The 25,587-nt window shown below is 54.7% G+C and overlaps 2 protein-coding genes across 5 annotated transcripts in view; one reads left to right on the plus strand and one right to left on the minus strand.

Annotated features, from left to right (window-relative positions):
* Positions 1–1,285, plus strand: part of DNASE1 (deoxyribonuclease 1) — a 29,162-nt gene extending 27,877 nt beyond the window's left edge. Inside the window, exons 7-11 of one of the 4 annotated variants that reach the window (XM_035022111.1) lie at positions 23–138; positions 282–394; positions 469–623; positions 723–819; positions 985–1,285. In XM_035022111.1, coding sequence (XP_034878002.1) covers positions 23–138; positions 282–394; positions 469–623; positions 723–819; positions 985–1,038 — 535 coding nt within the window. In that variant the 3' untranslated portion in view covers positions 1,039–1,285. Of the gene's footprint in view, positions 1–22; positions 139–281; positions 395–468 lie in introns of all 4 variants that reach the window. The other 3 variants (XM_035022109.1, XM_035022112.1, XM_035022113.1) reach the window with 3 other exon arrangements.
* The window catches only part of TRAP1 (TNF receptor associated protein 1), a 50,879-nt gene continuing 26,524 nt past the window's right edge, over positions 1,233–25,587 (minus strand). The window contains exons 2-18 of the mRNA XM_035022108.1: positions 23,689–23,853; positions 22,670–22,752; positions 21,407–21,547; positions 18,571–18,642; positions 17,113–17,273; positions 15,929–16,038; positions 15,261–15,334; positions 14,317–14,472; positions 12,472–12,592; positions 11,502–11,571; positions 8,871–9,018; positions 6,932–7,117; positions 6,536–6,674; positions 5,876–5,961; positions 5,056–5,201; positions 1,805–1,877; positions 1,233–1,502 (exon numbers count right to left, since the gene is read on the minus strand). Coding sequence (XP_034877999.1) covers positions 1,401–1,502; positions 1,805–1,877; positions 5,056–5,201; positions 5,876–5,961; positions 6,536–6,674; positions 6,932–7,117; positions 8,871–9,018; positions 11,502–11,571; positions 12,472–12,592; positions 14,317–14,472; positions 15,261–15,334; positions 15,929–16,038; positions 17,113–17,273; positions 18,571–18,642; positions 21,407–21,547; positions 22,670–22,752; positions 23,689–23,853 — 2,033 coding nt within the window. The 3' untranslated portion in view covers positions 1,233–1,400. The remainder of the gene's footprint in view (positions 1,503–1,804; positions 1,878–5,055; positions 5,202–5,875; positions 5,962–6,535; positions 6,675–6,931; positions 7,118–8,870; positions 9,019–11,501; positions 11,572–12,471; positions 12,593–14,316; positions 14,473–15,260; positions 15,335–15,928; positions 16,039–17,112; positions 17,274–18,570; positions 18,643–21,406; positions 21,548–22,669; positions 22,753–23,688; positions 23,854–25,587) is intronic.

Genomic DNA, 25,587 nt, shown 5'->3' on the forward strand with positions numbered 1-25,587 from the left:
CTAAGCCCCTGGCCTTCCCTAGACCCAACCAGGTGTCCGTACTGGACAGCTACCAATATGACGACGGCTGCGAGCCCTGCGGGAACGACACCTTCAGCCGCGAGCCCACCATCGTCCTGTTCCACTCCCCGTTCACCGGTATGCACGCCTTCCTGGGGCCCCTGGAAAGCCCTGGTCCCCCCTAGTGCTTCAGTCTGACGTTGAAGGCACTCAGGAACACACCGCCTTGGGACTGGCTCATACCCCCACCCCGGGGCTGAGCAGGACCACCCTCTCCCCAGCGGTCCAGGCCTTCGCCATTATTCCCCTGCATGCGGCCCCCTTGGACGCCGTGGCGGAGATGGACTCGCTCTATGACGTCTACTTGGATGTCCGGCAGAAGTGGGACCTGGAGGTGAGTCCCCCACCCCAGGCTCCTGGGGCATGTGCTGTGTGCCCAGGCCAAGTGGCTGCCGTCTACTTAACTAGGACATCATGCTCATGGGCGACTTCAATGCTGGCTGCAGCTACGTGGACCCCTCCCAGTGGGCCTCCATCCGCCTGCGCACGAACCCGGCCTTCCAGTGGCTGATTCCTGATACCGCAGATACCACGACTACGGCCACGCACTGTGCCTACGACAGGTAGGGAGGGGGTCGGCTCTGGGAGCAGCCTTGACTCCTAGGTCTAGCTTCCCAAAACCTGGGTCAGTCACCCTCCTGGGCCCTTCTCGTGTGTGGCAGGATCGTGGTGGCAGGAACGCTGCTCCAGCATGCCATCGTTCCAGACTCGGCCACCCCCTTTGACTTCCAGGCTGCCTACGGCCTGAGCAGCCAGCTGGTAGGTGTCCTCCCTTATGTGCTTCAGCTTTGCTGGGACCCCAGGACTTCTGGCAGTCTCTGTATCAACCTCTGCCACTGGGACTAGCATGTGGTGTGCAGGGGGGGGGGGGTACCATGTGCAGAGTGGGCCGTGCACCCGTCCTCACTATGCGTTTCCCCACAGGCCAAGGCCGTTAGCGACCATTACCCGGTTGAGGTGATGCTAAAGACGGTTTGATGTGACTGGGGCCCGGGCTGGTGACCTCTACCCTCTCCAGCTTGCCTGTCCTCATGGTAATTTTCCTCTGAGCACCCTCCCCCACTGTTCCCCGAAGGAAGTAGACCTGGCACTACCTCTGCTTCCAGCATGAGCAAGGGCCTTGTGGCAACCGAGCTACTCCCTGCCTTTGCAGTCCAGACACAAGTTTACCATTTAGAGTAACAAATGCTTTTAAGCTAAATAAAGCTCAAAGGGGGTGTTGTCATCGGTGGCACGTAGTCCTTCTTTCTCCCTGGCTGGTCTCAGGCTGCCTCGTCCTTCACCTCCACTTGAGCCCTAGTCCCTGCACGTAGACTGGGGGCCTTCACGCCGGCGGCCCCTCAGCGTCGCTCCAGGGCCTTGACAAGCAGGTGGTTCAGGCGGCCCACCATGGGGCGGGGGTCATCGACGAGCCCCGCGGCAATCATGGCGTTCTCATAGATCTGAAAGGGAGGGCTAACCTCATCAGGGGGAGGACAAAAAGGGGGAGCACTACCTTTTTCAAAATGGGGTATTAGGGGCACCTGGGTGGCTCCTAGTCATGATCTCAGGGTCCTAGGATTGAGCCCTGCACTGGGTTCCCTGCTCAGCAGGGAATCTGCTTCTCCCTTTCCTGCCGCCCCCACCCCCGCCCTGCAAAATCTATGGAAAAACAAACCAGGATTTTAAAGGTAACAGGTGTCTCACTTCAACAGACGATGTGGGCACCGCAGTTCTGCTCTCTGCCCGTCCCCAGGAGACTCACCTGATCAACTAGTAGCTGGGCCAGGTCAGGCTCGCTCGCTCTCAGCTGACTGAGCTTCTTGATCAACGTGTGTCTATAGCACAGAAAACACCAGAAATTAGCTCAAGGGCCTCTGTGTTCTGATGACTTTTCTGAGTATAGGGTTATCTGAATCCAGTGTAAGAAGTACAATGGGGCGCCTGAGTGGGTCAAGCAACTGCTTTTGGCTCAGGTCATGATCCTGGGGTCCCAAGATCGAGCCCCATGTTGGGCTCCCTGTTCAGTGGGGATTCTGCTTCTCCCTCTCATGCTCTCTAATAAATAAAATCTTAAAAGAAAAAGCACATAATATCAATTTCAGATAATATACCAAGACGACCAGAACAAATAGATTTGATTAGCAAATGCAGCAGTACCAAAATTAATATATGAAAAAGACATTAGTTGGGTGGCTCAGTTGGTTGGGCGACTGCCTTTGGCTCGGGTCATGATCCTGGAATCGAGTCCCACATCGGGCTCCCTGCTCAACAGGGAGTCTGCTTCTCCCTCCGACCCTCCCCCCTCTCATGTGCTCTCAAATAAACCTTTAAAAAAAAACATTAGTTGTCAGTCAGAAACCCTACTTAATCCATACATTTTCCTTTTTTTTTTTTTTAAAGATTTTATCTATTTGACAGAGACACACAGCGAGAGAGGGATCACAAGCAGGGGGAGAGGCAGAGGGAGAAGCAGGCTCCCCGCAGAGCAGGGAGCCCGATACGGGGCTCGATGCAAGGCATCATGACCTGAGCCGAAGGCAGACGCTTAACGACTAAACCACCCAGGTGCCCCCATACATTTTCCTTTTTAAAAAAGTCTTTATTAAATTCAAGAAAATCTTTTTTAAAATATAAATATGGAGGAAGTGTATCATAAGGCTCCAGTAATTGGGACTGCTGGCTCTGAAAAGCCAACATCTGGGGCCCCATGTTGGGTGTAGAGCTTACTCTGAAAATGTAACATTAAAACAAAAAGCCGATAGCATTTTGGGGTGCCTGGGTGGCTCAGTCAGTTAATTAAGAGTCTGCCTTCAGCTGGAGTCCTGGGATTGAACCCTGTGTCAGGCTCCCTGTTCAGCAGGGAATCTGCTTCTCACTCTCTCTTGAATGAATAAAAAGAGACCGCCTAAGTGTACGTGAGGGAGGGTAACTGGCCAATCACTCAGAATGCTACTGGATTCCTTAGATCAAAAGAAATACATTTAGAGTAAAACAATTTTAGAAGGACTTTTGAAGCAAAATACACAGAGATCAAAAAGGAGAGAGCTTTGGGCGCCTGGATGGTTAAGCGACTGCCTTTGGCTCAGGTCATGATCCTGGAGTCCCGGGATCGAGTCCTACCATCAGGCTCCCTGCTCAGATTCTCCATCCCTCTGCCCCCTCTCTGTAAAATAAATCTATAAAATTACTACTGTATACAAAATCACTCCAAAAAATCTTCATATACAATTTCAAGTTAGAAAATGGAATTTCAAAATATCCAATAAATAAGGTACATCATAAGGAATGTGCAATACCTCTACAGTTACCAAAAAATAGTAAGACCTAAATGGAGAAATCTGGCATGTTCCTGGATGAAAGATTGGACATAAAGATGCCAGTTCATTCAAAATTGACTTGGGAGCCGTATAATCTCAACCACAAGCCCAACTGGGGGGGGGGGGGGGGGGGGGGGGCGGGGCGGACACCTGTCAGGTCACCTCGTCCAAGCACAGACCTACAGGAGGGAAGATATCCTTGAAGGGAAATAAGGGGGGACTCACTGAATACAGACCGTGCACTGTGGCCACCTGATGCTGGACAGAGACGTCAAGCCGATCAGCAGGGAGGACATACAGGAGCAGTCATGGCACAGGGCAAGCGGGTGTTCATGTGGAGTGAGATACAACAACTCTCCCACATCCCAAACTAATTAGAGATGGACTAAAACCTTAAAGCTTTTAGACAGAAAGAATACATTCAAGACTCTGGGGGCGCCTGGGTAGCTCAGTCGTTAAGCGTCTGCCTTCAGCTCAGGTCATGATCTCAGGGTCCTGGGATCGAGCCCCGCACTGGGCTCCCTGCTGGTGTTCCCTCTCTCGCTGTGTCTCTCTCTGTCAAATAAATAAATCTCTGGGGGAAAACAAAAGATTTCTCCAAAAAGACCTAGAACAGCAGTGAACACAGACTTCCAGCGTTGGGAGGGGACGGGTGCAGTGGGCGAAGGGGTTGAGGGGCTCAAACTTCAGTTGTAAAGTCAGTCATAGGATGAGAAGTACAGCAGACAACCATCGGTAACAGCACGGTGACGGGGTAAGGGACTTCTCGTGGTGAGCCTGTTGTAATGTCCATAAACGTCAACATCACTGTGTTGTACGCCTGAAACTAACACCGTATGTCAACTAGACTTCGACCAAAGTAATGAGTTTTTAAAAATTATGATTTCATTAAAATTAAGAACTTCTCAGAACACATCTTTAGGCAGATGAAACGACACTGGAAGGAGACACTGGCAACCGAGAAAGCGTACATTAACTACGAAACAGAACAGGAAAAAGGACAGTCTTGGGCGTGTCATGAGAACGCCAAGCTGAAGGACAGCGCGCGCAGGGCCCGGGGCCGCCCGTGCCAGCAACGTGCGGGCAGTGGCGTCTCCTCGACCCACGGAGGGCACCTGGGCAGGTGAGCCTCAGGCACCCCAGAGACACGTGCGGGGTTCAGAGCAACCTGTTCCCAGCAGCCCCCAAATGAGAACAACTCACAAGTCCACCAAGAAAGACTAAATCGCTGCGCTGAGGCAGACTCCGACCGGTCACTCCGCCCCGGACACGACCGCACTCCCGGCCGCCCTCCCCGGGCACCACCTGTCGCTGAGTGAAGGAAGCATGACTTCCGAAGCACGTGCCCAGGGACTCCACCGACAGGCCACTCAGACCTGTCTCCAGGACGCACGGCGGATGGTCGGACTAGAGCACGGGGAGGAACTCTCAGTCTCTACAGCAAGAGCTGTGTGGCCGCTGAGGAGGAACAGGCCCCCACCGGGCCACTTGCGGTGTTCTAGAACCTCCCGCAGGGGGGTGGGGGAGGGAGTGTAAACTGAAATGCAGTTGGATCACACAGGTGGTGTCTTTATGGTCACCAAACTGCATGTAAGCCTTTTGCCCTTTGTAGCTGTCAGAGACAAAGCACACACACACCTGTGGATTACCGGGCAGGGGAGAATCGTGCCCTGGGCCAGAGGGGCCGGGAGCCTACCTGGGGTTGATCTCCAGCGTGGGCTGCAGGAGCTGAGCGCGCTCCTCCTGGGTCTTGGCCAGCTGCTGCATGCGCAGGAAGTGCCGGGCGGCCCCCATCTCCAGCACGGTGATCATGGCAGGGTGGGTGTCCAGTCGAAGAGTAACCTACAAGCAAGGCCAGGGACCCGGTGAGGGAGGAGCCAGAGGTGGGGCGGGGGGGCGGGGGGGGAGGGCCAGGCTGCAGGGTCTTGACCAGGTCGGAAGCTTCCCCAGGTGACACAAAAGAATTCAGGTCTCTGGGGACAACCCCCCCCGGCCCCCCGACCCGATGCACTACTGAGAAGGGAGCCCGAGCTGCTGCCACACGAAGTTCCTAGGACAGAATCCTGACTGGGGACTCCCTCCTCCCGTGTCCCTCACAGCTACTGCTTTCTCACGAATCAGTGGCTGTCCCAGGACCGTCCTGCCTGGTCACCCATGCCTCTCGGCAGCACGGGGGCCATCACCGAGTCCTACGACTATCTAGGACCCTGGAGGCCCACCCATCCCGATGGCCCAAGCCTCCTTCCTGCAGACAACGCTCTCACCACCCCTCCACCCCTGCCCACGGCTCCCAGGGGCCTTAGGTCGTCCGGGCGCGCCTCCTCCCCCCAAGCGTTCATGCCCCCGGTGCCGTGTGTGCACATGTAGGAGCGGCAGCAACATGCTCGTCTCCACCCCAGGTCACGGCCTCGAGCGCCACCGGAGACGCACACGAAGCCAGCCACTCAGCCCACAGCAGCGGGGTCACAGAGGGCCATGGCAGCTGGGAGGTGGCCCGTCCCTCTGGAAGGCCTCACCTTCACGTTGGTGACACGGGACCCCAGCACATTTCTGATCCAAGCCATCAGGTCCTCCGTCTCCTTCTCCGACAGGCGGTCACCAGCTACAGGAGAGAAGGCAGTGGGCTCTGAACTGTTACCGGCGACCCCACCCCCGGGGATCCTGCCGGGGCCTGAAACGCTAAAGCCCCAAGAGCGGGTTTTAAGAAGGCTCCCTCCACCCCCTGGCTGGCCGCCAGCACAAAGAAGCTTCCCAAAAGGCTCTTCACCTAAAAGCAAGCAGGTAAAACTGGACCTCAAAAAGGGCATTTTGGGGGTGCCCGGCTGGCTGAGCCGGTAGAGCATGTGACTCTTGCTCTCAGGGTCACAAATTCAAGCCCCACAGTGGATGTGGAGCCTACTTTTAAAAAAGGACACTTTTGGTTGCCTGAGGCCCGTATTAATTTTATAGGGGTTTTAAAAAGACAATTTCTAATTCTCTCAGGAAGCCAAGCCAGAAGGAGCCTAGGAGGGGTCCCAGGATCTAAACAAAGATGTTCCTGACAGCTTCTTTTGTGCAGGGTGGGGACCCCAGATACAAACAAGCAAAGAAGACCCCATATAAATAGCCCCCGGGGCCTGCCTCCCCACACCCCCAGGCCACCGCTCAGGCCTGGGCCCAACAGAAGGCAAGCTGACCTGGGGACCCATCCTCCAACTTCTCTTCCTTATAGTGGTCAACAACGATGTCCGTCTCCACAGAGATCAGCTTCTTCTTGTCAAACTCACGAAGGTGGAGCAAGGTCAGCTCATCAAACTGCTCGTAGCAGAAGAGAACCTGCAACAGCCGGAGAATGTCAGCGTCGGGCCTCGAGATGTCTGCCCGTGACAGGAAGAGAGGGGCGCGTGAGGGGCAGGCGGGGTCCCATGTCCGGAAAGGCCACACCAGAGACCCTGGGGCCTCACCACAGTCCTGAGCGGGGCCCGGGCTATGTGTCCCGGGCCCATTCAGCCACTGTCCACTAAGCAGAGAGCCTCCTTCAGGGGCTCAGACACCGGTTACCCTGTCCCGGCCCCAGCCTGCGGCTCACCCACCTCCATGTTTTTCTGCTTCATGGCTTCGTAGTAGGGCGAATGCTCGGCCAGGTGCCGGCTGGGGGCACACAGGTAGTAGATGGTGCGGGTGCCGGCCTGCATGCGGCTTGCATAGTCCGGGAGGCTGGTCAGCTGCCCAGCAGGCAAGGCCGAGGACTCGTACCGCAGCAGCTTTGCGATACCCTCCTGCGGACAAAGGCCAGCTCACTCATTCCAGGTCCTGTTCTGAAAGCCTCCCACCCGCCTGGCACAGACCTCGGAAGCCTGTGGCTATAGGGAGGAAGGGTTCTGGCCGGCCTCATCCCGGGCTGCCAGGCCCAGGGATGGTGCTCAGCCCCGGGGGGAGAGGGGGGGGCGCGGCTGTGGGGACTCTGGTGGTATCCATCAGGTCCCACATCAAAAGTTCAGGGGACCCTGGAGAGAACCTTCACCCCAGGTGGTCCAGGGCCCTGTGGAGAAGGGCTTTCTGGTCCTGTCCTAGGAGTGGCCAGACACTGTCCATGGCAGAGGCTTTCCTGGACCCAGCATCCTCCGTCCATTCTAGTCAATGACCCTGCCTCTTGGGCACGTGGACGCGGTGTGGAGGCCACATTCCCAGACTTCCCACAGCATGAACTAGGCCGTGGTGGGGTACAAACAACAGTGGGCATGCACTGAAAGGGGGCGGGGGGGTCCGTCCTCTTCCTTCCTGTCAACTGAAGTCAACTCACCTGGTGATGTCCTAGCCTCTCAACGTGGGAGCTACCTGACAACAAGCTGGGGCCTGGGTCCCTGATGCCACCAGCCCAGATGTGACTTGAGAACTAAACTCTGCCTAGTCTACACCACTGACTTCTCCTGGATTATCCAACACAGACATGCGGGGAGAGGGGAACACGGGGAAGACTGGAGCCTGTTCAGAGGCGATGTCCGATGAAATGGCATGATGGAGATGAGAATGCCACCCAGGTGCTGTTAACCATAAACACGTAACTGACAGCACATGGAAATTCAGACAGGCCCACACCAAGAGCTGGAGGAGTCTGCCACCAGCCAGCAGCAAGGAGGGCCCGAGGCCCATGGCCTGAAACACCCCCTGGCAAACCCCAGACGCTTGGTCACTTCCTTCTTCACTGCTGTTCTGGTGCAGAAGATGAAATCCCAGCCCTGGGAGTGCCTGCTTAATGGGCATGGGTGTCTTTTTGGGGGGAAGAGAATGTTCTGGAACTGGACGGTCATGGTTGCACAACTTGTGAATGCATGAAGGGCCACTGAACTGTTCACTTTTTAAAAGGGTGAATTTTGGGGAGCGTGGGTGGCTCAGTCAAGTGTCTGCCTTTGGCTCAGATCATGATCCCGGGGTCCTGGGATTGAGCCCCACGTTGGGCTCCCTACTCAGTGGGGAGTCTGTTTCTCCCTCTGCCTCTGTCCCTGCTCTCAAACAAATAAAATCGTCAAAAAAAATAAATAAAAGGGTGAATTTTATTGTATGTGAATTATATGACAATTTAAAACTGGCCAAAAAATGTTTATGGGATGATCGTATCATTTTTAAGTAATTAAACTGAACTCTGGCCCCAGAGGCACCGCATTAAAGGATTTCCACCAATCACTGTGAAAATGCCCTGATTGCCCTTCCCACCCTAAGAACCAGGCACCTTGCCCTGTCCCCTGCCTTTTGTGATCTCCCGAGCACCCTGAACTCTTGTGGGAGACCATACACACCCACTTCCTGCCAGCATCAGGCCAAGAGCTCAGTGCTATGGGATACGGTAAGGAGGCTCTGGGAAGTGGCACCAGGCCTGTTGTCTCCCCCAACAGAGGCCCGGAAGCCAAACGCTGCTTTTACTGACCCCTGCGTGGCGCCAGCCTGGGCCACACTCATGTCCCGGGAAGCTCAGGTTTCAGGCCTCCACAGCCCATGGCGACCCAGAGAAAGGCCCAGAAACCCAGACCCTACCTTGACTTCCTGCTCGGCGGTGGCCACAATGCCCTCCCTCATGAACAAGCCATAATCTTCAAAAAACTTGGCGTATTTTTCGGCGTCTTTTTTACTCTGGTCAATGAAGAACTTTATTAGCCTCTGCTGTAGAAGGTCCCGGAGTTTCCTGCAGAACAGAAATGCATTTATCCCAAACAACTTCTGTGAAATACAAAAGGTCAAAGGGCATGAAAAACATTCACTCCCGCTAATAATCAAAGAAGTGAAAATGACACCATTTTGATAAGACGAAAAAACATGAGGCAAAAACAAAGGGGACCCCTGACAAACCCCAGCTGGGGAGACACGCCCCCGAGAGGAAGGAATGCGAACCAACCCCCTGTGGAGGCCACAGCCTCGGTTCCCACTGCAGATCACACCTGAGACCAGAGTCAGCAAGCTTTACGGACCGGCCTTCCGCGGGGGTGCACAGCCCAGGTGCTGACCGGGGAAGACCAGGCTGAAGGAACCTAACAAGCTGCCTGGCCAAACATCTCATCCTCTGGTGGCTCTGAAGGACGTGAGAGAGTGCCCGTGCTGCTAGAAACAGCAGATAACGGACACGGACGGACCGCAGGGTGTGGTGCGCGTGCGCCAAGACTGTCCCCACCGCCTCCTGTGCGCTGCAGTGTCCCCGTTGGGATCCACACTGCCCCCCTCCGGCTGGGGTGTGCGCTGTAGCCGGGGCTGACGCGCACACGCTACAGGCACAACCAACTGTACAGAACTCGGACTTTGGGGGATCAGGGTGCTCACTGGGCATTATGTAATGGCATAAAACTACGAGCAGCTTCATTAGGGTTATCAAGGGTATTCTTACTTCCTAATATTTTGCCTTTTCTTTTACAAAAGCAAAATTACCGTGTGTTTCTGTAATAACGCAGGGTAGGGGGGCAACAGTCTCACATTACCCCTAAGCCTTCCCTCTTGGCTCCCATCCCCAACCCCAGTCCCTCAGCCCGAGGGCGGGATGGGACGGATGGGACATCGAGCCCCCGGAGGGTGACCACACAGCCTGATGTGGAAGCTCAGAGCCCAGGAGGTGTGGGGGGCACCAGCGTGAGGGGAGGGCAATGGCCACGGCAAGCTGATTACATGGCAGGTGACTGGTCAACGCTCCACAGGTTAGGGATGACGAGAGGCAGATGGTTCACGGTCAAAGGGAGCAGCACACGTGGCAGGGGCAAGACCAGGAAGTCCCAGTGGTGTCGGGAGGTCACTGGTGAACTCGCCAGACACAAACAAGTACTGCTGTAGAGACACACACATCCACACACGCAGACCTCGTGTGTTCCTTAGCTGACTACTAAGGGGGCCTGGGAGAAAGGACACCCTAATGGCAATGCCATCCCTAGGGCCCAGATCTTGGCTTCTCGATACCATGTTCCAAAGGAAACAGGGCACCTTCACGGAGTAAGTGGTTCTGGGGTCAGGACAAGATGTAGGCGAAATACAAGGAGAGATTAGAACATCTTGTGCCGAAAGCAAGGATGCTGAAAGCAAGGTGGGGGCATAGTCAAAGGGCCCAGGAGCCAGGCCAGGTGGGCTCCTTCCTGCTGACGACGTGTGGGCATCGAGATGCATGAGGACAGGAACACATCAGAACCCACTGAACAAAATGGAAAATCAATTCCTACAAATAAACTTTAGGTATTTAAAAATGAACACATACTATAATAAATACACTGAAAGTCTGATGAAGTGGGGCACCCGGGTGGCTCAGTCGGTTAAATGTCAGCCTTCAGCTCAGGTCATGATCTCAGGGTCCTGGGATTGAGCCCTGCATCAGGTTCCCTGCTCAGCAGGGAGTCTGCTTCTCCCTCTCCCTCTGCTGCTCCCCCTGCTTGCGCACACTCCCTATCTCTCAAATAAATAAAATCTTAAGAAGAAAAGTTGGATGAAGCAAGATGCTGTTCACACAGCTGCAAAACACCACCCCCACGTACGGTGGATTAATGCCAAAGGGGAAAAGAGTAACTCGACATGGAGATGCCTGGCAGACACCCCCTTCGTCATGTGCCATGTGAACATCCCCAGTAACGGGATGACAACTCCAAAGTCAGGCCCCTCGTGCCAGGCTGCAGTCACTGTGCAGTGCCTGCCCCTAAGCACACGGATTCAAATCCAGGTGCACCCACTGACTGGCGTCACCGGTCTGTAACTTTCTGCAACCATGACCTGGTGGTGCCCCCTCAAAGGACGACACGGGCTGCCCAGGAAAGGCCCCGGGTGGTCCCAGGTGTGCGTTAGCGCTCAGCAAACAGTAGCTATTGCTACAGTCAGGGTGGGGAGCTGAGAAACGCAGCCACTTCAGCCCACAGGGATTCCAGAGAGACTTCCCGAAGAGAGGGTCACCTTCACACCATTACTGACCTTTGTGGACCAAGGTCAGACCCCTCCTGCGACCGTCATCCTTCGCCTCCTCCACCTCAGAGGTGGCAGGCCTGGAGTCTCCCCCAGCATGGCCAAGGTGAGGGCATTTCCCTGCACACGGCCCCCCAGGCCTGGTCCCACCACAGCACCACACTTGGCTCTCAACTCCTTCACGCTTGCCGGGGACCCTTAGTGGCCAAGGTGAGCGCTGCGGGGGCCGCCTCGTGTGCAGCTTACCTGATGAGCGCGCTCTCCTGGAGGAGCTCCCGGCTGAGGTTCAGGGGGATGTCCTCACTGTCCACCACGCCTGAGTGCGACACAGGCCGTCAGGACCCTTGCAGCGCCCGCGGCTCTGCCCCGCCCTCACAGCACACCCGTCCGCCTCCCCGCCTGACACCAAGTGAGACCACGCCTGGGTGACAGCAAACTGGCGAAGGACACAGGGGAGATGAAGTGAGGCAACACCTCTGGCCCCTCCAGGTCTCACTGACACCCCAGAGCTGACGCACACAGCCCCGGTCACAACAATGCGAGCAGAAGAAAAGCCGGCAAGGCCAAGGAGCTCTGCCGGGGAGAGCTGCTGACTTTAGCCTCAGCTTGACGCTCTGAAACCACGTCCTGGATTTTATGTTCAGAATCACAACTATATTGTGGACACCTCACACTTTGTAGGCTAAGGTGACACAATGGTTTAGGTGCTGGATACTTTTTAAAGCTATAATCTCGCTCAAATTCAAGACAATTCATATGTAAACCTGAAACTCACATAATATAAACAAACATTTTAAAAGAAGTCCATTTAGGGGCACCTGGGTGGCTCAGTCGTTAAGCGTCTGCCTTCGGCTCAGGTCATGATCCCAGGGTCCTGGGATCGAGCCCCGCATCGGGCCCCCTGCTCTGCGGGGAGCCTGCTTCTCCCTCTCCCACTCCCCCTGCTGTGTTCCTTCTCTCGCTGTCTCTAATAAAAAAAAAATTCCATTTTAACACCCTGTCACCCTGGCCCTGCACCAAGACGAGGTGGCCAGAGGCGGGAAGCTCCCTGGGCGGCGCTGAGCAGCTTCCTGTGCCTGCTCACCCCGACCCGGCACCCACGGCACACGAAAGCCTTCTCCCAGAGTCGGCACCCCCGCCTCACCCCGGGAGCCGCGCAGTCCCGGGGCTGCAGGGCCGCGGCCCACACGGCGAAGCGCCGGCATCAGTGCCTTACCGCGAACGAAGCGCAGCCACTTGGGCAGGATGTCGGTGGCCTTGGTCTGGATGAGGACCTTGCGGCTGTACAGCGCGATGCTGGAGCCCAACTCCCGGCTCACATCAAACATGGATGGTTTCTGGGGACAAGGAGACAGCAGTGTTGAGGAGCTCTGAGGACAACTCTGAGAACCACCCTTTCCTATGGAGGCCAGCGCTGGGGAGCGGTGCGGGGCGTGTGGGGACCCAGAGGAAGAGAGAGGCCAGGAGGCCACCCTCTGTCTATTGAGAAGCCCTACACGTTCTCGGCAGGGGGAGCAGGGCGTGGGCCTTCCCTGGGCAGCTGCGGCCCCCCAACTTGTTCCCCCTGGAGAACATAAACGACTACCTGCACGTTCCTGTGAACAGAGCCAAACCCACCAGGGGCCAGGGGTCAGCAACTAACAGCCCACAGGCCAAATCACCTGGCTGGTATAGCCCCAGAACAGCTTGTCCACTTTCATTTTTATTTCCTTTTTTTTTAAGATTTTATTTATTTGACAGAGAGAGAGAGAGCACGCACACGCGCCAAGTGAGCACAAGCAGGGAGAGCGGCAGAGGGAGAGTGAGAAGCAGGTTCCCTGCCAGGCTCCCCGCCAAGCAGGGAGCCCGATGCGGGGCTTGATCCCAGGACCCTGCGATCATGACCTGAGCCGAAGGCAGACGCTTAACCAGCTGAGACACCCAGGCGCCCCGTATTTTTTTTTTCCATGTATTTATTTATTTGAGGAGGGAGGAACAAAGAGAGAGGGAGACAGAGAATCTGAAACAGATTCTCTGCTGAGCACAAAGCCCGACTTGGGGCTCGATCCCAGGACCCTGAGATCATGACCTGAGCCAAAACTAAGAGTTGGATGCTTAACCGACTAAGCCACCCAGGCGCCCCACAACTTGTACACTTTTATTTTTTAACTTACATACTTTTAAATGGCTGTGAAAGAAAGCAAACAAAGAAGGTCTCATGATATGTGAAAAATATGTGAAATCCACACTGCAGAGTCTATGAAGTTTCCTAGAACACAGCCGGGCTCATCTGCAGCTTATGGGTGTCCACGCTACGGGGGCAGAGCTCCAGGATGTGCACAGCCCGTGTAGCCCAAACTAGTCCCAACCATGCCCCAACTCCTGCTCTAAACCTGCAGCATGCACGCACATCACACTGGGATCCTGGGGCCACTGAGATCCTGCATCCCTAACAAGTCCCAAGACACGCTGATACTGGTCTGCGGAACTCACTCAGTAGTGAGGGTCTCATGCTGCTTCCCAAAATGGGTAGCCATGGGGTGTTACAAGGGCACCAGTCAGAAAAGGCCAGGAACCTTTTCCAACCCCTGAGCAGGTTTCCCCTTCACAGGATTCATCAGAACCTTCGCCATGCTGCTGTGAGCACAGGGTCTTAGGGGCCAAGCACAAGTACGGAGTGCCCACCAACTCATCAGAGCACCACGGAGCCCCAATTAGCTGCACAGCTCAGGCGTGCACCCGCATGCAGACAAAGGCCGCCCTCACGCTGCTCTGAGGGATCCCCCATGGGTCTACAACAGCCCAAGCCCACACGACCAAATGTGTCTGTTCTTCCCCAAGATGGCACGTGAAACACCCCCACCCCCCACTTTAAAACCCTGTGCTCACCTAACCGGAGGCATGAATTTTGCTTTTACTCTGATGCTACCAAGTTAATTTTTGTGATGTCTGTGCTGATCTGTCACCATTCAAGGCAAGTGCTACTGGCACTGGGAAATGCTGTCGCCATGGGGGAGGCCCCCATCCCAGGGAGCAGCAGACAAGCACTGGCAGCCCCTGCCCCACGCCCGCCAGGCCTCACCGTGTCCGGCACATAGAAGATGCTACGGATGTTAAGAGGTGCGTCCGTCCTGTAGTGCAGGGTGTAGCGGGGCTTGTCGTGGGCCTGAGCGACATAGCGGTAGAATTCCTCGTGCTGCCACTCACCCACATCCTTGGGGTCCATCATCCAGACAGCCTGGAAATGGAGATACATGAGGCCACGGTGTCTAAGACGTGCCCTCCCAACAACCGTGCAGAGCTGGGCCTCTGGAGCTTGTGGCCCCGGGCGCTGGCAAGTGCGCCCCCAGGATGACCCAAGGACCCACCCATGGGACAGACTGGGGCTGTGGGCTCAGGTGCAAGCCTCCGTCCCCATCTCCAGCCCCACCTACTCCAGTGTGGGGAGGAGGGGGGGAACCACAAAGACAGACAAGAGGCTCTAGAACAAGGGTCCCCCTCCCAGTACAGGGCGTCAGGAAAGGCCAGCCCAGAGGTCTGCACATGCCTGCAGGACATCACCAGTGCATCAATGAGTGAAGGGACAAAGAAACACAGTCTAGCCGCAGACTGTGACTCAGCCGTAAAAAGGAATGGAGGACTGACGTGGGCTCCAACATGGATGAACCCTGGAACCGTTATGGTGAGAAGCCAGACACAAAGGCCACAGTGTCTGATTCCACTGACATGACATGTCGGGGGTGTTGGGAAGGGAGATGGGGAGTGACTACTAACACAGGCAGGTTCCTTTTTGGGATGAGAATGTTCTAGAACAGACTGTGGCTCTGTGAACACATGAAGGACGCTGAACTGCACATGGTGCATGGGGACAGGACACAGAATGGTGGAGACCTGGCCTTGCACAGGGAACTCCCCACGCCGGGACTCGGACAGCGCCACCCAGCCCTGACTCTGTCCGTCCAGCGCTGGAATGTACCAAATGCTCCCCATAGCCACCCGAGCCCTTCAGGCAGCTAAAGGTCTCACCTGCAAGGTATTAATGCGCCTTCCATTAAGGTACAAGGGGAAGCTGACAAAGTTACTGTACTTTGTCACCACATCTTGAAAAGAGAAAAAACACACAGCAACAATGAATACAGGAAGCTTCTTCTGGATACAAAAGCTCTGGAAGCAGCTGCAGGTAACAGCACACCAGGACGACTCTGGGCCAGCACTTTCACAGGTGCGAAGCCAGGCCATGTCAGGGACAACGTCCTGTCCACAGAGTGACCAGAACTCATACGAGAATCAGGGATCTGAGGCCCAGGCCACCACGAACCCCCACACCTTCTTGGTGGCATAAATATAGTTTTGTGGGTTAATGGTGAATCCTGGAAGCACTCGGCACCTCAGAGAAGCATCCAGTCAGACCCAGATGAGACCACCGCATGGAAGCGCCCACTCTTGTTCTCTGTGAAGCAGGCGCAGGCCAGGCTTCGGGAAGCATCTTACAACACGGGGGGCCAGGGAACGCACCGCGTGCAAGCACTGAGGGTGGAAGACAGAACCAAACCTGACGGTGCCCCAGCAGGCCTGGCCTCCCAGTGCCACACAGAGTCCGCAGCCCCAGGCGACCAACACAAGCAGCGCCCTAACCACTGAGCTGCCCCAGTGCCGCCGCGCACCCATCCCCCGCAGCCCAGGCTCCTGCTCACCTCGGACCCGGGCCTCGCTGGCGAACTCTCTGCTGTCTGACTTGAGGTGGATGATGATTTTGGTCCCAGTTCTCACTCCCGAGGCTTCAGCAATTTCAAACACCCCGGAGCTAAGACATGGGAAAGGGAAAGCCAGCTGCACACAGCGAAGCTGACGAGTCCTACGCTGCCCGTCCAGTCACCCTTTCTAGGACTGTCGCAAGCAGAGCCCACATCCACACGCAGAGACACAACCCTGAGCGCCACCACTTCGGAGCCCGGAGTGCGGCCACAGGGTTGCGGGATGGGGCTCCCCCATGACAAGCGCCACCTCGTGGGCTCTAGGGTCACCCAAAGTGGCCACAATGCCGTAAGGCACTGGGCAGAAAGAGCAGATGCACAGGGACTGCCCCTAGCTCGAGCTACCCCCCGGTGTTTCTGAACCTCTAGCAGAGGCCAGGCAGAGAAACCGTTTCTGAAGTACAAGAGGGGAAGATGCACCCCCTGAAAGTGCCTTGTCAAACCCTGGCCTGTTTCCTCTGAGCACCACCTTCTCAGCATTAAACAGAAATCGCAGTTCTGACCGAGGAAAACGGGCTGGGGTCTGGCAGAGCTCCTCTCGCGTGCTCCGCTGAATCGCCACAGCAGACGGGAGACTCCATCAGGAAAGGATTCGGAAATGAAGGTTTGGGCCTACTGAAGTACATGCTTCAATTTGGCCAGGGTACCATTCTCCTTAAACAGAGTCTCAAGATTCTCCCGGAACATCCGCCCAACGAGCCTGTGAGCCCCGGTCCCTGAGCAGGCTGCACGGCAAACAAGCATCTTTAATAGGCAACGCCTCGGGCCTGACCTGGCAGGGGAGGGGCCGGCAGGCCCATGAGCCAAACCCAGGAACTCCCGCAAAACAGAATCCAGAGAGGCCGCCCCGGAGCAGGCGGGTGCCCAGCCGATCCAACGGCCAGCCATTCCCAAAGGAGCCCCGCCTGGCACAGGCCACGCTCCAGAGCACAAACCTAAGGCGCACACAGCATGCGCCATCTGGAGGGGAAAGCGTCACCGGCTCCCCAAAGAGTGAGGTGACTCTAACTTTCCAAGTGAAGTGCTAACACCTCAGCTGACTCTGGCAGTGCGCATCAGGTACGCTTGGCTGTGGTGGCCCCAGGGCACTCGCTGTGTGAGACGTGAGGCCCGCTCTCACTCACCCATCTGAGAGCCACTGGTAACCAGAGCTGCCCGGGTCTGCTGAACGGGAATAGACCTCCACTCTGTCAGCCACCATGAAAGCGGAGTAGAAACCCACTCCAAACTGGCCGATGATCTTGCTGCTGGCCTCCACCTGGCTCTGCAGTGCATCCAGAAAGGCCTGTGGTGGTAAAGGCTGGTCAGAAGAAGGGCGGCCCCTTCCCCAGGCAGAACGGACGTCTGTGACTCCCTGTGTCTGTTCCCCTAGCACTGGTGGGGATCACCCTTCATCCTCAAGACAACCACATTAAGTGGTTTTTCACCACACGGTCCAGCCTGGAAACTAAGACGGGCGGGGCCACACTTCCCAGGCGCGGGGGGCAGTGATCTGAGCGGGCAGGGCACAGAAAGAGTGACCCCCAGAGTTTTCCTAAATGTGTCTTCTGCGTGTCTCCTAGATTCTAAGCTTCAGGGGGAAATGGTATATACCACATTCAGGTTTGATATGGTATCAGAAGACACTTAATTTTTATAACTCAAGTTTATCGCAGTTTCTAAGATTAAAAATGAAGTAAAAGGCACCCACTCACTGCTATGGCGCCATCTACGATGACAAAGTGTTCTACATGTGGCCCGATATGGTGGCTGTGGGCCACACTGGGCTCTCAAGCACTCAAGTGAGGCTAGTGTGCCCCGGGAACCAAGTTTTAAATTACATTTAACTTCAGTGCAAACAGGCATGTGTAGCTAGTGGCTACTGTATGTGACGGCACAGGCTCTCCTTGACAGAAATAATGGGGGGAGGAACTGGTAGAATTTCTGCAAGTCACTTTGGACCAAGAATTACACTATTTCCAGCACTTTCATCATTGCGTGGTACCATTTTAGGCACCACTTAGGCCCACAAAACCAAGGAGAGGCACACAGGCAGCCGAGGGCCACCAGCCTCCAACTCGCTGCTGGCAGAGGTCCCAGGATCGCCTGCCCCCCCGAGGGTCACACGGCAGCCATGACCCCCAGGGCGTTTCCTCCCCACAGAGCTGCCCATCCACAGACGTGGCCTATTCTCATGAACGGTGCTGAGCTGAGGATGGAGGGGAAGAATGACTATCTCTGCCAGGCCCCCTCGGCCTCAAGCAATCGCTGAGAGAGGGAGAAGTGTAGAGGCAGAATGGTGCATTCCAGACTCTGACGGATGGGCCTGGAGCCTGGGGTTGGCCGATTTCTAGCTACAAAGTACTAATTTCCACCTCTTCATCTGTAAGAAAGAGAAACCACCTGAGAGGTGCCCGGGAGGGGCAAAGCGCTCCCACAGCGCCAAAAGAGCTGGCACCCAAGAACACTCCTGCTGTCGCTGGTGCCTGGAGCCCTCTGGGTCCCACCCTCTCTGGTCGGGCGGCCTCGAGAACCAATCCTCGAGCCCTAAGGGGGGCAGCAGCTGCAGCCCCCGAGGAAAGGGCAGTGGGGTGGGAGCTTACCTTTGACCCCGACCTGGCGATGGTTCCCAGGTTGGACACCAGCTCTTCCTGTGTCATCCCGATACCCGTGTCCTGAGGAGAGAGGCATGCTAAGCTCCAAGGCCAGCACGCGGGAGCTGGGATGTACTTGGGCGGACAGCCAGGGGCGGGGGGGGAGGGGGGGCCAAGGGGCATCAATTACACATGCCAGGCAGGACCTAGGGAAGTCACAGCACACGTCATCAGGGGGACCAGTTCTAGTCTGGGGGGCTGGGCCGCACCTGAACAAACCCCCCTAGCAGAGAGACCCAGAGCCAAGAGACAGAAGAGTCCAGAAACAGCTGTGCAGACTGTGTCCCTTGATTTCTGACAAAGATTCTGAGAGAACTCAACAGGGGAAAGGAAAGCAGATGGTGCTGAAACTGCACCCAACCTCCGCCCCCCTCACACCAGGCTCCTAACAGATCAGACACAGAGGACCAGCGAAGACTGCACAATTTCTACACGAAAACACAGGGGAAAATCTGACTGTGGAAGAGGCAACGGTTTCTTACATTACTAAAAGCATGAAACACAGAAAGAAAAAGTGATAAACTAGACCTCATTACAATTAAAACCTTTTGCTTTTCAAAAACCACCAAGAGGGGCGCCTGGATGGCTCAGTTGGTTAAGCGACTGCCTTCAGCTCAGGTCATGATCCTGGAGTCCCAGGATCGAGTCCCACATCGGACTCCCTGCTCAGCAGGGAGTCTGCTTCTCCCTCTCCCGCTCGCCCCTCTTGTGCTCTCTCTCAAAATAAAAATAAAATCTTTAAAAAAAAAAAAAAACCACCAAGAAAATAAAAAAACAAACCAACACTGGGAAAAAAATATTTGCAAAGTATGTATCTGAGGGGCGCCTGGGTGGCTCAGTCGTTAAGCGTCTGCCTTTGGCTTGGGTCATGGTCCCAGGGTCCTGGGATTGAGCCCCACATCGGGCTCCTGGCTCAGCGGGAAGCCTGCTTCTCCCTCTCCCATTCCCCCTGCTTGTGTTCCCTCTCTCGCTGTGTGTCTCCGTCAAATAAATAAAATCTTTAAAAAAAAAAAAAGTATGTATCCTTCGACTCAGGTCATGATCCCGGGGTCCTGGGATCGAGTCCCACATCGGGCTCCCTGCTCGGCGGGGAGTCTGCTTCTCCCTCTCCCTCTGCCTGCCTCTGCCCCTGCTTGTGCTTGTGCTGTGTCAAATAAAAATAAATAAAATCTAAAAAAAAACCAAAAACAAACAACTTGATTAAAAATGAACCAAAAATCTGGACATTTCACAAGGAAGATACAGAAATGGCAAACACATGACAAGATGCTCAGGACCGACCATTAATCACGAGAGAAATGCACAATAAAAGCTCAGTCCCAGGGGTGCCTGGGTGGCTCAGTCATTAAGCGTCTGCCTTCGGCTCAGGTCATGATCCCAGGGTCCTGGGATCGAGCCCCACGTTGGGTTCCCTGCTTCTCCCTCCGCTCCCAGTCATGCTTGCTCTCTCTTGCTCCCTCTCTCTAATGCTCTCTCAAATAAACAAAAAGCTGAGCCGCTGGAACGGCCCGCATCTCCACAGCCGACAGTAACCAGTGCCGGCAAGGATAGCAGCAGTGATGACTTCCCAGCCGCCGCCGCCGCCAGCAAGCAAGCCGGGACACCCACTGCGGGCAGCCTGGCATCTCTCACGGCTCCACAGCTCTCCTGGGGCCAGCGGCCCCACTCCTAGGCATTCACCCAAGAGCTTTATTCCGAACACCCCAAACTGGAAACAAGCCGAAGCGCATCCCGTGGCGAGTGGCCGCCGAGCGCTCTGCACGCATGCGGCAGAACACTTCTCCGGGAGGAAACGGAACAGGCTACACCTACACGCTGCGCCGGGGATGAATCTCACAGCATTCTGCTGATGGCAAGAAGTCAGACCAAACTCTGGTTCTATGGAATTCTAGAAAATATAAACCCGAAGGGGCAGAGAGCACGTGAGTGGTTGATGAGCTGGGAAGGCAGTGGGGACCTGGGGGGAGGAAATCATGATGGCATCACGGTCACCAGAATGTGTGCACTCGAACCTGTGGAATTTTACTGTGTATAAATCTTACCTCAGTAAAGCTTCTTAAAACAACAGCAAAAAAGGCGCACACACGCAGACCAGAAGGAACAAGCAACGGCCTAAGAGCCCCCCCACCAGCACCAACCCCTTGGTGGAGGCAGGAAGCCCAGGACCCCACGGCATGTCCTTCCACCTTGCAGGCGCCGCCCCCCCCCAGTTCTAGCCATCACCCCAGGACCCTGAAGCAGCTGTCTCAGCAACACGGTATCCCTCAACCACTGCTGATGAGCCCCCCACTTCTGCCTTTCTTTCTGACCTTAATATTTTTAAGAGGTTACAATAGCCCTAAGTATTGCTTCCTCTAAAGCAAGACCATTAATCCAAACACCGGGCTGTGATTAACAATAGTACCACGCAGGGTATTTAATGACACGGGGAAATATGCATAATGAGAGGAAAAGTACAGTTAAAAACGTAAAGAGAGAACACTAAAAATAACACATGGTCTAACAACATTTAGATATGTAAATAAATGCACAGACACCAAAACCTACACTAACACGGTAACAGTCATCAGCCTCAAATGAAGCCTTAAACTTGCTTCTTTTCTGTTTTCCAAATTTTCTATACTGAACAAGCGTTACTTTTACAGTAAATTAAAACAAGAGTCAACAACGAAGACGGACGGCGCGTCACTTGGAGCCCGGAGATGGAATGAAAAGGCGGGTCCAGCTCCCCTGCCCCAGGCGTGAAGAGGGCGGTGCCAGCGGCAGGACCCTCAGAAGGGGGTACCTGGATGGTGATGGTGCCTTTCTCGGCATCCGTCTGTAAGTGGATCTCCATTTCCGGCAGCGTTTGGCCTTCAGACAGCAGCTTGTGACGCAGCTTTTCCAAGGCGTCACTGGCGTTGGAGACCAGCTCCCGTATAAACACCTACGGGAGCAGAAAGAAGATGCTGGCGCCGCAGGCCGTCCTGGTCAGCAGCACCTGCAGCGTGTGTCCAAAGTTGGGGGAGAACTACCAGAGAATAGTCGGTGTTTTAACCATAAAGACCTCCCACTTTTCTCAGAGACAGTTTCTCCAGGGCCGCTCCCAAAATGACTCAAGGCCCAGGGCTTCTCCCTCCCTGACACAGCTTTAAGGAGTGAACTCTAACCATGCTGCTCTGTCCTGAAAATCAAGCAGGTGCCAATCTGTTATGTCAGCTCAAACTTGAAGAGCCCCGTGCCACCACTTCTTGCCCAAGGATGTCAAAATATCTCCCGACACCTGTTTCTTCTACGCCTTAAAGACTCTGGCTTCCTTTAGTGAAGGCCTACCACGCTCAGAGTACCTGGCTCTGAGAAGCACCTTTGCCTCAAAGAGACCTTCCTCCGGTAGGTGAGGGGGGAAGCACGGTGATGTGAACCCAAGAACACAGAAGCTGGAGATCACAGGGATACTTGAACATGGCGTGCAGCAGCACAAGCCTGGAAAGTATTTCCTAAAAAGTCCCTTTTAACATTGGAATTTTGTGCTTTACCCTTCCCCAAAATTCCCCTCTGCATTCTAGCAATAACGAACATGGACACAACGGACCATTTGTTCTCGACTTCTCCCACAGCCTGTCGCTCCTCACTGCCTTTCAGCCCCTACTCTCTCCACATGGGGCTGGGGGGCCTTCCTCCCATAGCCCCGCCATCCATCTAGTGGTCACCTGGTGACCACCCGCCAGGTGACACGGTAACACAGGGCCTCAGAGCATACTGCCTCCGCCAAAGAAATGAGTCCCAGGGCCCCCACGCCAGTATCTGGGGGTGGGGAGGCTTCTAAACTATCAGCAAAAATAACTCCCAGAGTCAATCTAGCACTAAGAGTCATCTGGGCCTATCTGTCCAGGAAATCCAAATAGATTTTAGTAAAAATACTCTTGTTGGTAACTAAGATCCAGACCTGTCCAAATTTAATGCATTCTCACAGTTATTACACTACCTGGCATTTCCCTAGAGTAGCATAAAAATCGTTTTTTCAAAAAGAAACGCCACTAGCACTGGGAGTGATGAACAGATACCGCACCTCTTTTTCTGAGTACAAGGAACGGGCAACAATGTCCAGAAGCTTCTTTGTCTCAGCCTGGAACTCATGTTTGGAAATGGAACCTGGTAATGAATCAGACACAAGCAATAAAGTTCAGCTTTTATTTTTATGGTATAATATGCTATGTAACATTCAAAAGAATGTTTCAGGTAATGAATTTTAAACATTTTTCAAAAGACTGAACAAAAGGGGCGCCTGGCTGGCTGAGTCAGTGGAGCATGAAACTCTTGATCTTGGGTTGTGAGTTCAATCCCTCGCTGGGTGTAGAGTTTACTTAAAAATAAAATCTTAAAAAAAAAAAAAGGAGTGAAAAAGAAACTACGTCACTGGGGCTCTCAGGGAGGAGGTGTCAGAGAGGACAAGCCGGGGCCCCCTCGCTCCACAGGAAGGGGCAAAAGGAGCCTCCCCTGCTTCCCACCACTGAGACCCGTCACCTCGAGGCCACTACTTCGAGAGCCACTCGGTGCCGGCACTTCCCAAGGACGTGAGAATCGGACTGGCTCTAACAACCAGACCCTAGATTCTACCCTTCAAAACCATGGTTTCCAAATTAATTATTTAGAAAACAAATGAACAAGAAAATCTCACTTCTTAACCCAAACATCAGAGACTGTGTTGTCATCTCACGTGAAAGCCAGAAATGGACCCACGTGAGGACTGGCTGCAGAGACTGCTTTTCTAGACTTCTGAGGTGACAGGACAGCTTGAACGTGCAGGCCTGCGTCGGCACGGCCAATGCTGGGTTTACATCCTGCTTCCATGATTATTAGCAGATGGGCCATGAATCACCACTCCGAGTGGCCGGCCGCAAGCTCACGGGTGACCACCAGAGGGGGCAAGACACACCAGGCCGGCAGTCAGCAGCTCCTGGCAAAGCAGGAAACGGAGGATGCTTTGTTTGGGGGAACCCTCCCTCCAACTGAAGCAAGTGGGCGGCTTCTATCAATCACTGCTTCTGCCTCAAGAACTTCCCCTCGCAGGCCGGCTGTGCACAGTACCCTGCACGGTCTCGGTGCTGCTGATGATGGAGTGCAGGGGCTCCTCCGTCCGGTCCTCCACAGCCTGCGAGCTGAAGAGCCGTCCAGCGTGGAAGCTCGACGCCAGGCTTGGCCTGGGGCTCCTGGACTGGGCCGGCGTCCGCCAAGGACACAGAAAGGGTTTTCCTGTAAAGACAAACATGCAGAAAGAACAAACATTTAGTAAGACATCAGAAACACGTCTGGTGGGTCCTGCAAACGCTAATGTGGAGATCTCTAAGGCAGGCCATTGCTCAAAATCCCCAAGGTCACCCAGGGGAAATCGAAGTGACCGAACGCTGAGCAGCCAGTGGGTATCTCAGACGAGATCGGGCGCACTCGGGGTGGCAGGGCCAGACACGCGGCAGGCACTTCACCGTACGGTTTGGTAACATATCCTCACACATATCAAATTCCAAGAAAGAATCCTAACTCAGGGGCAGAGGAGCGGGAGGTGGGCAGAGGCCTTCATCATCACTCCCACGTGTGGCCCGGGAGGGATCCTGCACAAACCCACCAAACTCAAACATGCCTCGGCGCTCACGGCCCCCCCGAGCCCGAAGTAACACACACCAAGCTTCCTTACCCTGTGACAACCATGAAAAAGAGAGGAAAAAAATATACCCCTAAGAGGGATCCAAATTTTTATATTAATGTTCCAAAACAGTCTCACCATGTTCTAAACTGGTGTCCAAAACTATCAGGTTTTTTTTTTTAAAAGAGCATTTTTTTCCCCAAGATTTTATTTGAGAGAGAGCGAGCGAGCAAGAGAGGGTATAAGCTGAGGGAGGGGCAGAGGGAGAGGCAGATTCCCCACTGAGCGGGGAGCCCGATGCAGGGCTCAATCCCAGGACCCCTGGGATCACAACCCGAGCTGAAGGCAGACATCCAACCGACTGAGCCACCCAGGCACTCCCAAAACTGTCAGTTTTTAAAAAATTAGTGTATTTAAAAACTGAAAACCAGCAAATCATCTCCCCTAATCAGGAAGGGGACTCACACTGTCTCACGTTAGTTTTCTGACTTCTTGCTCAGCACAGCAGACTGAGGAACGACTGCGAGGGAAGAAGGCAAACCCCTCTACCCAACACTGCAGTCTGCAGTCTGCAGCCTGGCGTGCTGGACAGACACCGCGAGGACACCTCCAGCCCAGCCAGCAGGACGGAACCCAGCCTTAGCAGCAGCCCCTCAAGACAGCATTGCTCACTGGCATTGGTTTAGTAGGTGCTTAATGCCCAAGGCTTTCAAGGAGACAGGTCAGACACTGCAAGACATCCCGTGTCCAAGTCTAGCCCCCATGAGCTGCACCCACCTGCTGTGTACGACACACGTTGGTCAGAAAGGAATGACTCAAAATGTCCAGAAAGGACCTGGAGGTTTCAAAACAACGTATCAACTTCCACGTTCCTACAAGATGTAAAAACTGGCCTTTTTTTTTTAAGCTTGTTCCTGGATTTACAAAAAACATGACTTTGCCTTTACCTCTATGCACAACACCTTAAAAACATTTAAATAGGGGAACCTGGGTGGCTCAGTCAGTTAAGCATCTGCCTTCAGCTCAGGTCATGATCTCAGGGTCCTGGGATCAAGCCCCACATCGGGCGCCCTCCTCAGTGGGGGGGTCTGCTTCTCTCTCTGCCTCTCACCCTGCTCGTGCATGCTTGCTCAAATAAGTGAAAAAATCTTAAAAAAAACCCACACACCTAGGGGCGCCTGGGTGGCTCAGTTGGTTAAGCGACTGCCTTCGGCTCGGGTCATGATCCCAGGGTCCTGGGATCGAGTCCCACATCGGGCTCCCTGCTCAGCGGGGAGTCTGCTTCTCCCTCTGACCCTCCCCCCCTCTCATGCTCTCTATCTCATTCTCTCTCAAATAAATAAATA

Source organism: Mirounga leonina, unplaced genomic scaffold, assembly GCF_011800145.1.
Source record: "Mirounga leonina isolate KUSES-001 unplaced genomic scaffold, KU_Mleo_1.0 Mir_175, whole genome shotgun sequence".
In the NCBI taxonomy this organism is placed as follows: Eukaryota; Metazoa; Chordata; class Mammalia; order Carnivora; family Phocidae; genus Mirounga; species Mirounga leonina.